This window comes from Anopheles marshallii, chromosome 3 (genome assembly GCF_943734725.1).
Source record: "Anopheles marshallii chromosome 3, idAnoMarsDA_429_01, whole genome shotgun sequence".
In the NCBI taxonomy this organism is placed as follows: domain Eukaryota; kingdom Metazoa; phylum Arthropoda; class Insecta; order Diptera; family Culicidae; genus Anopheles; species Anopheles marshallii.
This window is the reverse complement of record NC_071327.1, coordinates 15,351,575-15,363,785: the sequence shown is the minus strand read 5'-3', so window position 1 is coordinate 15,363,785 and position 12,211 is coordinate 15,351,575. Positions and strand designations below refer to the sequence as shown.

At 48.1% G+C, this 12,211-nt stretch overlaps 1 protein-coding gene across 1 annotated transcript; it reads right to left on the bottom strand.

The window, feature by feature from the left end:
- Positions 1 to 634: 634 nt before the first annotated feature.
- LOC128714004 (tektin-2) lies at positions 635 to 2,076 on the bottom strand. The gene is made up of 3 exons (XM_053808880.1): positions 1,433 to 2,076; positions 1,142 to 1,364; positions 635 to 1,057 (listed from the first exon to the last, which is right to left on the bottom strand). Exons 1-3 carry the CDS (start codon positions 2,074 to 2,076, stop codon positions 635 to 637), a joined length of 1,290 nt encoding a protein of 429 aa, XP_053664855.1.
- Positions 2,077 to 12,211: the final 10,135 nt, after the last annotated feature.

Genomic DNA, 12,211 nt, shown 5'->3' with positions numbered 1-12,211 from the left:
ACAACTTATTTTCGTTCCCGTCGCAAAAGCTATAACTCATAGAATTTGGTTATAAATCGAAGTTCTGCATACACAAAAAAAAAACAAAACGCATAACACCAACGTCAAGCAAGACCATTTCGGAACGGTATTGGGAAAGCCGGTACGCAGGGCTACCGTGTCTGAATGCAAAAAGGAAACGTGATTTTATTATGCCACTTGTTTTGCTCTTTCGCACCACTCAAGATAGTGCAAACGACGGTTGTACGCTGTCAAATTCTGCAGCAAGTAGCGGGTATGCGCATATGGTTATGCACTGTTTTACTTCTATTTTGTTTATTGCTTCAGCTTCAGGTGCGCAAAAACAAACTACACTTTTTACGTCCGTGCAGTGGTGCACCCGGGAGTACTGTGACCGCGAGGTCTCTTTTCCGTTAGTGGTGCTAGGTGCTTGCTGTTTCGGTGCAGTAAACCGGGGCAAAGTGTGAAAAGCATAACGAGCGATCTAAAATAGAGCTGCAAACAACTATATTGAGCGAGCCGCGATAATCTCGTCGATTGGTTCCAATTTTCTATGACGCAATAATTTTGGTATGGGTAGAATCCCTAGTCGCAAGTCTAATGGACGTACAGATATGGGCTAATCGAATCGCGCCTATGTTTTGGGAATATCATCCTCCACGCGTGACAAATGTATGTTACGGTCGGTTTGCGTTGCAAGCCCACCGAACTCGCCCGTCTTGAGCCGGCCGCGAAGATCCAGCGCCCGGATGTCGGTCATCAGCGAGTGCTGCTTGTTCTGCAGATCCTGATCGATCTTGTTCGCGTGATCCCGCAGCGCGTTGTACGTCGTCTTGGCGGCGTCGATCTTGGCGCGCAACGTTTTGATCGTGTCGCGAAGCTTCTGCACCTCATCGCACAGCCCGTGGTAGGATTCGTCGATGCACAGCTCCATGCCGGAGCGTTGGGCACGGTTCTCCAGGCGCGTTTCCACCACCTTCAGCGCTTCGGTCTTCTGATCGTGGGCCCGTTCGAGTGTTTCGATCTCGCGCAGACACTTTGCCATCTCTTCCTTCATCTGGAAAAGATGGATTGGTGGGTTAGCTAAGGTATGAAGATAAGCCTCGATGCCACATGGTTCAACATCGGGTGGACAGTGTACCTTCCCGAGCTGGTACTCGAGCTCGTTCCGTGCCCGCTGGGTTTCGAAGATACGCTTGCGCAGTGTGTGCGCCGTTCGGTCCTGCTGGGCGCGTAGAATGTTGCGCGCTTTCTCACGCGTCGCAAACAGTGACTCGCGGATGGAGAAGGAATCTGATAGGGTGCACTCGGCGAGCGCCACCAGCTCCTCGCAGTACTCCAGCCAGTTACCGTACGTGCAGGAGCTGAAAGGGAAACGGAATGTACTTAGCGAACGATGTGACATGTCGCGACGCGCTATTGTGATCCATACTCCCTGGGGACCCGGGTCGGGTCCGTCTTGAACGAAACGTCCCCACAGTGCTGGTCCACCTGCAGCTGATGCGAGTCGATCGACTGCGCCTCGTCCTTATCGGTCAGATCGAGCTCCAGCTTGAACTTGACCTCCTGCAACCGATTCAGCTGCTCCCAGGCGGCCTGGTTCTGGTCGCGCAGCAGCCGCTGGTTGTTCTCCACAATGCACAGCTCGTTCTTCAGCTCGGTATCACCATCATCGTAGGTCAGCTCCGACCCCAACCGGCAGTCCCTCATTCCGATGCACTCCGTCACCACCGTCAGCGGCGTAATGTGACCGTCCAGGTCACGCTCGGTGTTGGACTTTTCCTCCTTCAGCGCTTGAATTTCGTCCACCACGCGCTGCAGCATGATGCGCATCTTCTCCCGCCAGCGGTCCAGCTCCGCAACCCGGTCGGACAGCCGGTCATTGTTGTGGTACGTGTCCCAGTGCGTTTGGATGCGGGTCTCGTTGCGAAGATTGCGTGCCGAGTGCCGCAGCTCGAACGCATCCGAACGCTGTGTGTAGGCCACATTTTTCAGCTGGGTCAACCGCGAATGCCAGTCGGCGAGACTGAGATGCTGAAGCGGCTTCTCAAACGTAACTGCCGCTTTGTTGGACATTTCACTCGGGAGGGTCACTGTTTAATCCCGGCACCACCTAAAATCAGAAACCAGCCACACCAACAGAACAGGTCGAAGTGAAGCAAAAAACTACCGATTGTTTACCCCGGGCATGACGCGACAACTGTTACTACGATTCGCTGCTAGGGAAACGTGTTAGGGTGCCCTCGATTTGCGCAAAAACATATTCACCACACAGCAACCTGGAAGTTTCACCGGTGTGATGGATTTTGCCCAAGAAATAGGTTGAAGCATCGAAGCACGCGATGCGTCTGGGCTGTCACTACACAAGGGACCTATAAAATTTGCACCCAATTTGTAGCCGGTTGATTCGTTTCGACAGTTGATGAGTTATTAGACAAAGTCGTCACAGGGCCGTAAATCAAACGCCACTTGAGATTTCCACCTTCAAGACACGTCTCTGAGGGTAGTGTTTTCAACGAAAGCATCACGAGGTTTTATAAATACTAAAGTTTTTAAATCTATTTTTTTCTTGGGCATCTTAACTCGGGCAGAGCCGCATGTGTCAAAACGATGTCAGCGAAGGGGTTTTCCAGTTCCAGCCGTCAATACGAAGTGTTAATAAATCTTTTGCATACTGGGGACGCTTGACGGTGCACTGGGCGGTTGCCAAGATAAGAAACTCTTCAGCATAACGACCCTCGCCTAAAGTCACCACGCGGTATTTGTGATTCCTGGAACGACTTTTCCCCTCACTAGAATATCTGTTTATGCGTGCCGGGCCCATGCGCGGTCGGTATGGATACCGCGAAATAAAGCATAAAACAGGTTTATTGCGTTTGCTGCTTGGTTAAACACCGGAGTGAAATAGAAGGTTTTCCGTGGTTCTAACTCCCCTCGACGGAAAAAGGATACCGATAAGGGAGAGTTGTTTGCCCCGGGGAAGAAAAAAAGTGCTTGGAGTTCAGCATAAACGAATCTCGTATACCACGAATCAAGAGGTCTAAGTCGGTAATGCGTTTGAAAAGAATGGGTTTGATTGATACATGCGTTGCGGTGCGATACATATCCATGTTGCGGGTCGTTCAGATGTATCCTCTCTTCCTTCCCACAGGTCTCTAGTCTCCCGATGTCCCTCACACGTTGTTTACTCAGCAGGTCTTAGCGCGGTACCAACGTTTGTCGGCCCCCAATGTGATCCCCAGATATCCACGTGAGGGTTTCGTGGGTCTCGAAGATCTTAATCGATACGCTATCCTGCAACTGTGACCGAGTGGAAAATGGCGAGTACGCATTTGCGGGTATCCACCGGATTACGATACGCGTACGGTGGCTTTCCCCTCCCCCCCCCAATGGTGGCTAGTTGACAGGCGGCACGAGACGCGGGCGTGAAAGTAACCATTGGCGTGCGACTGATACGCGTACCGGCGGCCGCTGGTCAGCGTGGTGCCTGGTCAAGCGTCCCAATGCTTGTGGAATATTTGGCCAGCTGCCCTACGCGCGTCCATGTGCGCTATTGGAACTATATGTGTGTGTGTGCGTGCGTGTGTGTGTCGACCCAGGCGGTGCGCTACTTCGCTCCAATCACCTACTTATGATATCGGTCGCGGCCGATCTACTGCTGCTCCCCGGCACATATCGACATGTTTGCCGCTAATGATGCATGCATGCTGTTCCCGAGCCCGCCCTCACTCCCCTAACAAATAGCCTGACTAGCGTTTCGGGAGCTGCTGTCCACCGGAATGGGCCGTTTGATTGAGCAGTTTGTTTGAACCGTCAGCGGCAGCCCGGTTACGTGCGGTTCTGGAAGTAGAAGAGGGCGCACGAATGGAACGTGGACGGGGTGTCCAGTTATCACTTGCACCTTTCGAATGGCTGCTGTGCCAGCTGCAGACCGTTTGGAGGCGATTGTGCAATCGATGGTTGTGTTAGACAGCACGCTACGCACCATTTTCCGTAGATTGTGTCCTGTTCTAGCACAATCTTCACGGGTGATTTGTGTTGAAGAAGGTGGCGGCTTTTAGAACAAGAAATACTACATTTAACTCCACTTGAATCACTGGAACTAATAGAAGGAGTTCATTACTTATAGATATTTTAACACATTTCTCAAGAAAATCAGATTTTATTTATTCACGTATTTAATTGGTAGACATCTCCTGGAGTTCAGCTCGCTACAGCTTAAAAAGATAACTGTTGTGCATAAATAAGTTCTCCACTGCACAATTCCACAAGAGAGCAAGTCCGCCGACTGCTGCTAAGCTGGAGATCAGAGAAATCATTTGCAATCGAGTATCAGCGTTGCGTACGTTAAGGGCAAACGGAGGTAAAAGTCGAGCGATTGGAGTTCACAAGATAAGCGTGAACGGGGACTCCGTTCGACTGGAACCTGGACGCGTTACAGACCAAGGTGTTTGAATCGAACGGTCCTTGGGTTTGTAATATCACCGTGCTACGAAGGATCGTGGTACAAGATCTGCTAGCGCCACGCCAGGTGTCCGACCACCTTCACACTGATCGGCTAGGTTCGAAAAAAAGTGATAGTGGTGTGAAATCAAATACTACCCCCCGGGCCCTCGGTGATCGGGAGCAAATAGAAAGCTGTGACCAGGGTGCATAAATTCGAACGCTAATATGTGGTTGGTAGGTTACCGTTGGAAGCACCTACAGCTTTTCCGATACTGCCTACTGGGATGCATAATATTCAAGGTCTTGCTGTACTGATGGAGCTAAAGCTAACCTTTCCGTATGCTCCCATTGTGATGGATTACGATGGGTTTGGCACATGCCGCCGGGCATACCTTGGTGTGACATTAGAACACGGTTCTAAGCCCACCTACCAGGAAGATGATTGAGAATTGGTACCATGGACATACCGAATCGGATCAAAAGCTCACAAGCACTGAATGAAGCTTAGTGCAAATGTCTGGTGCAAAGTCAAACAGAACCCGATCACTTCCGCCGGCAAAGCGTGCTGTAAAGCGCTCGGAAAGCAATTAAACAATCAATCGAACCCCTGTAAGCTTACGGTGGTTTGGACGCAGGTTTGGGCGTGCGATCGTGCGCGCGTAAAGTGCAAGTGTAGCGAAACACATGTCAGAGCGCTGAGGAAAGATCATTAATCATGCTCACACTCGCATCGTCTCCTCCTGCCCCTTGGTGGAGTTCTCTGCCACCGTCGTCTCCGGTGGTCAAGATAGAAGTTGAGGAAGAGGCGAAGCGTCCAGAAGCGTGCTGCCGTGTTGCTTGAAGGGGTGCGCCACTAGCATGCTTGGTGAATTTGGGCAAATGTCAAAAAGGTGAAGCCAACTGATTTATTACTGAAGCCAAAGTTGGTTCTGGACTTCCGACGCAGGGCGAGGCAAACAGGGCGGGGGCTACGGCTACCGAAGTCCCTGCTGAAGACAGCCAGAGAATAAGGGTGCTCGATCAAATTCACGCCTCCCGGTGGGGTGGCTATGTTTAGTGGCGTTTTGTCAAAATAAGTGTGTCTCGTGGGTCCCAAAGTCGCTCGGGACCTGGCTAGTCGCCGTAAACCCTTCGACATCTTGCGCAGATCACGCGTATATGTTTAGAGTTGACTTGTTTTTCTCTTTTGCTATTGATTGAACGATGCTCGAATGGCGATAAGTTCGATAGTCACGCTGGACGGATCGGCAAACACTGATACTAATGATCGTGGCGCGCGTTCGTATGGAGATCGATCAAGTCTTCGCTGCTGGTAGCGACTACCGTGTGGGGTCAGTACGGTAATAGAGCGATCAGACAAGTTCGGGCAGGGGTAGCAGCAGGTAAGCGAAACATCTTAGCCTAATGCTATCGGGTATGATCAGTGGATGTCATCTGAAGTCTTGAGTCGTCCGCACGGGATTCGTATTCTGTGGTGTACGGTTGAGAAAAGGGGGTCATTAAATCGGAATGGCAGCAGGTTGATGTGGTTGGTGCGCTTGCGATTGAAGGGCGCACGTTCGATAAGATGAGATCGATGAGCAACTGAAATGGGATCATAAAAGTGAAGTTCAATGTTCAGTTGGTCTATTCTTGTTTTTTTTCATGTATTTTGATTGTGAATTCTTCAATGTAGTATTTCCTGGATTTCGTGGAATAATTACTGTAGACATTAGACTTCCCAAGATAATTCGATTAGTTTAATGTTGATCAAATTCGACTTCGAAACCCACTTTTGGCTCCATCTAACAGTCATGATTTTAAAATTGGTTCCCTATGTTAATCGAAAGTAAAACAGACTCTAGTGAAACAATCTTTAATTACTCCTGATCATAACTCAGGATCTTCGACATAAATGGTGCATTTATTGGATTTGGAAAATAATAGAGTGCAGCACGCGTGATCCACCTGTCCCGCCTGGCCGGCAAATATCCCGTTCGCACATGCGCACTCGCAGTGATTAGAATGTTTCACAGCCGTGGCAAATGTTTGCTACAATTTCTGCACGATATCAACCAATGCACGGTACAGCAATGCAAGACGTACACGTACGGTTTCGTCGCTCACCGATGCAAACCGGCGCCAGTTGCAAATTGAAAGCAAATCGGTCGCGATCCAATAAAGATAAGCGGGTTAATTATATTGTAGTGGTAATTAAAAGGAAAAATTAGATTACCCACCCGGCAGTTTCACGCTCGCCCCCGAATGCCCATGATCTCCGGTCCGGTATGCCACTTTTTCCGCTTCTTGCCAAACCTTTGCCGAAGCGCACGGTTCGAAGAGGCTTAGAAACGCCAACCTGTTCCACCGTACCGAACCGTTCCGTTGGCCGGTCGTACGTTTCCACTCGCCACGGGAGAGAACTTCGGGAAGATATCAATCGGGAACGGGTTTTTTCAGTTTCAATTAAGCGCTAGCCGTACTCCCGCAGTACCGGGCGATCGAATGCACCGCCCGTGGTGGTCCGAAAACCGTCCTTCTCGGCGTCGTGGTCGTCGTGGTTTGAAAATTTGTCAGCCAACCGCTCGGCCAAAGTTGCAATGTGCGGTGAAGTTTTGCGCAATGCATCGGGGTGGGTCGGTAGTGTAGTTTGTGGCCTCCTCCTATCGCGATGACGTACGAACATCGATCGAGGTTTGTAAAATTACCGGCCGCACTAATCGTTGCACCTTTTGCACCACCCCTTCGATGGTATGATCATCCCACGCGTCCGGGTGGCAGTACTACAGTCAATTATTCAATCACTCAACGAACATCGGATCATAAATCAGGGCAAATAATGAGCCTTTCCCGGCCGAACCGATCCATCTGTTTTTTTTTCTCCAGCAGTAGAATCGACCTGTACCATTTATTTTTCAAACGGCTCGACTCGTTTACAGGTATGTTATAGACAGAGAGTGAATGATAGAGCGGTCGAGAGGGAGGCAATGGAAATCGCGAAACGCAATGAAAAGCGTTGAAAATGCGAAATTATGTAACGAGAAATTGATCATATTTGAATATGTCAGCAATAAACTGTTTCCACCGCTGTCGTCGTCGTTGTCGCCATCATCATCATCATCATCATCATTGTCGTGCCGGATCCGACGCAATGCCAACGTTCATTTGCGATGCAAAAGAAAGCAATAATGTCCATGAAACTGGTCCAATCCAACCGCAAACGCACAATGAACATCAGCACTCGCCAATACAAACCTTTTATTTACGTACAAGAAAATAGAATCCCGCTGCAGAAAGACTAACAGACAGAAAGACTTTACTAACAGAGACGACGAACATCGCGCAGTACACGGAATGCGAGCGGGTGCTTTCGATTTCATGCATCCCATTCGACTTTAACGATTCCGTTGGCCACTGATTCCGATGGTTCATGGTTTGTAAAGAATTAGCCTCAACATGTGAAACTGCATGCCGGTTGTCGCTTGTGTGTTGGATTTCAATGACTGTTGCGTCCCATTTTCTTCGCCAGATTGATTATTTTGTGTTGTTGAGACCGGGGGAAAGCTTTATGTCGGGGGGAAACTCGCATTATGTTTGCTGCATGCATGAGCGGGCACTGTCGGTGAAAGGGTTAATATGCCACTCGACTGTTGATGCGAGGGCGGAGACTGCTAACTGTCGACCGTGGCTGCTGCAGTTATCGATCATGGTTCAGCCGAAGGTATGGCGCGCTCCATTACACTGTCTGGATCGAAGGAAATTGAGTCGGTGTAAACAAATTTCTTGATTTGTATGGGAGTTGTTGGGAGCACACTGAGCTTTAAGGTAGAATTGGGTAGCATGAACTGAACTCGTGCAGTTCTGTTAGGTGAACGAACGAACTTCGTTCGTGAAATTATGTTTCTGCAGTTCGCCTAAAGTCCCCAAGATGACCTATCTATATCGACAGTTTGATTGAATAATGCTATTAATGCCACAGTAATTAAATGAGCTGTGGAGCAGGTCAGATGACACACGTTGAATGGCTTAGAACGCAGGTTGAACTATCTGTAACGCAGGCTGAACGATATGTAACGCTTGAGGTTGAGCGAACTTTATGAACGAGATGAATGATGAAAGACAAAAGAACGAAAGATCTGTATCGTTCGATTAGTTCTTCATCACGAACGAACCAGTTCGCTTAAGTTCTACAACAACAGTAACAATTTCCCAGCGCTGGTTTAAAGGATATTTATTATTAAAATATATGAGATTTCCTCAAATTTTTAAGAATAAATTGAAAAAGCCGTATTTAAGCTTATTGACTTGTAGTAGGTGATAACAGTGACAAAAATTATGATAATGTTCCTTCAGCTTCATGCTACCCGTTAAGAAAACCTTCATGACCGGGGCATTTACTTTCCAAACCGATCATGTCCCAAACGTCCTTCACGCAGCCTTTAAAATGTTTCCTAAACTATCGTATCATAATTTCCATACAACTGTCACCAATCAATGGATCAATCAGTTGGCGGAAAAGTGTTGCATTGACAACCGTTGCCGTTGCCCTTTAACGTAGTGCAACATTTGTGCGCGCCATGACCGGTGCGACCGTCGGACTATCATTAGACTTTGTCCAGCGCAGTGCGAACAAGCACTAATCAGGCAGGACTTGCCTACGAAACCAGCGTAGAGCCGATCTCATTAGTCCCAATCACGAACATCATGCAGTTGGTGCAAAAACCGCACCGTAACACCTGAACACCGAAGGTACACCAAAAACAATATCCCCATAAACGTCTAGTTGGCTGTATAATAAAATTGTGATTTGGCTACTAGCACCAGTTTACTAATCAGTAGCGGGTGTTGTAGCGTGCTCTGTTTTTTTTCTTCCTCGCTGTTTGTGGCTTTTTTTTTGCGTCCAGCTCGCGGTTTTTCTAGCGTGAATGCATACGATCGTGGTGTGGTGTGTATGGTATTTTTATCTTTCTCTTCTCGTTTCCCTTTCAATCAGGATCATAGGCCTAGGTAACAACCGACCGGGACGACGCCCAGGCCTGCTGGTCAACCGAAAGGTAATAAGCTAAATTTATTTGGCTACTAGCATTTTTCGGTTGCCGCGGCTCGTTCACCGGAGTAGCCGCGGTTTTTTGCTTTTGTTTCAAGCTACCTGACATGGGGTGCGCGCGATAGGGTCACAATGACACCCGCTACACTGTGGCGGTTTGCTAACCTGCGTCTAATCGGGAGGAAACCTGATCTGGGTGACAACTTTTTGTGAACGCGTGTTTGATTTTTTCGTTGCCTTCACTCGGTTCCTTCCCTTTTCGCAGCCCATTTTGGCCATTAGGGGGTGATTTTTTCTGCCTCTTCCACTACCAAAACTTCCCCGGTAGTTAGTGTGACCGATATCGCTGGCTAATGAATGACTTGCTGGGACACAGCGGAGGGAGTTTAGGGTTTGGTTCAGTGCAAGTGACCGGTTGCGGGTGGTGTCGACGGCGCTTCGTCGTCGTCGTTCGGGTGTTCAGGCGCACTTGCGCTTTGCGCAATCGTCCCCACCGTCCGGGGTAACGGTGTCAAAGAGTGATACGGTACTTTACGGTAGCCATTAGTGTGGTAGCCCCAGATTACCACCGTTACACTAGCAGGGCGGCTCTTAAAGGATTGTTTTTAGCAACGTTAATAGAACGAAAGACTCGTGCCCCGGGTGCGCAAGCGACGAACCTTTCGAACTGGACCGATTCGGCGCACTAAGCGCAACATAATCAAAAGGTCATAAAGTGTGTGTGTGAGCGTTGTTTTTTTTATTCACAGAAAGCATGGACCAACTATTTCACCAATCCGTTTGTTTAAACAAACGGAAAAAAATGAAACAGCAGGAAATATTAGACGCCGCGGACTTGACACGGAGCGATCAGAAACGAATCTAAATTATTGATTTAACATATGCCACCATTCCAGCAACATAAAGTTGCACCCGCTAGCGAACGCGATCGATGAAATGCCATAATGTGTTGGAATTCATGTTTTTACGCCGCGACTGGTGGAGACTGGCCTGTCAAACGGTTCCAGTACCGGTTCCGGCACAAAAAAAAAAAACGTTGCAACCCCAAAACGCACACTCTGCGTGTGTGTGTGCACTTGGTGAGTCAGACTTCGGTGTGATACGGGCCTTGTGCATACTAAAACAGCTCATGAAAACTAACCCAAAGCACTGGACCGATCGCACGTGATGCATGTCGGCTGATAATTTGTAGCCGAGGTTGATCGGGAAATTGTTCGTGTGCGAGTTATTTGCCTGGTTGGTGCATAATTTATCCATTAGAAGGTAAATGTGGCTTGATGTGAGGAAAATCATCGAGAATGAAATGGTTTAATGTGGTCCCCGGGCGGACGTTATCGGCATAATCGATCAGCCTAGAAGCGATGGTGGAACAAGTGTCGATTTACTATGATTCGATTAATTAAGGCGTACTTGCCCGTTGCTGGATCCCATTCCCGATCGATAATGTTGTTTTACGCTCGATCGAGTGACAAACAATTTTTCCTCTTTGAGAGGAGATAGAAAAAAAACCCTCAAACAAACGCTAGAGTCATGTCACTAAGGTACTTCATTTACTGAGCTGCCCTGTAGATACAAAAAAAAAACCGGACTCTCTTCGGATCGATGCATCGGGGCGCCGTGTGCAATCGCAATCAATACCCCCTTGACAGTGCTATTAATTATCGTATTATGAACATGCGCGCGCTCACGTTACCACGAATCGAATTCTGGTCGCGTATCGAAGCGACAAACAGAAAAAAGCGGGAACTAATCAAATCAAACCAGTTTCTGCGTGCACACCAGCAATATATAGAGCAGCATAAAATCGTACCAGCGAGTTCACACAAAAAAAAAGCTACATACACACTCTGTGCAGCAAATAAATCGAGCACTAAACACACACACACGCCGCAGCGGGCTAGGCAGGGAATCGGGAGGTCCCAACATCCCGGGCCGGTCAGTGTAATTCACCCCATCAAATTAACAGCTTCATCGGTGGACCACCGTGCGAGCAACATCTCATTACGCTATCGCCGCTGCGAAGCGAGTCGCGAAGTTTCCCCCCATTGCTTGACCAGCGCAACCCAAGCTAATGGTGGTGGACGTTTGCAATTGTAATTAATTTAAAGTATCTCGCCGCGTGTGAGTTTGACGTTGGAGGCTGTGGTGGAAGAGGTGGGGAAAAACTGAAAGAAACAAAACAACACTGTACGGTTTACATAGAAAAACGCGTCATTTTACGCGCCACACACAGGACGGCACAACATGTTTTTGTTGGATGGATGGCAGGGCTGTGAAAGGTGTAAAAAAATGGACGCATTTGCAGTGGTTTTCCGCGTAGTATAATTATGATTTTTAATATTAATTAATTGACATTCGAATGGATACTTGAGAAAAAACGACTAGATTATAAAATTATTCATTTATTATTTATAAAATAAACATTTTTTTAATATAACACAAGTTAACAGGATGTCTAATATGTTCACAATCCACAGCCAACCCAATGCGTACTCCCCTGTAAAGTGCAATGGAGTTTTTTTTTCTGTTCTGTACCTTAGCTAATGCCGTGTGAAGGCAAATTAGTAAATCATTTGCAGCAAATCTGTCAGCGATTTTTTTTCCTTAATCAATAGTTCTTGTTTTACTCTGTTTGCTAACGTGTCAGCTTGTCGCACAGTCACCGACAGCTGACAGGGAAACAAGTTGAACTTTCCATTTCACGACCAATGCCCGTTGGTCCGTCCACCGAGCGGAACA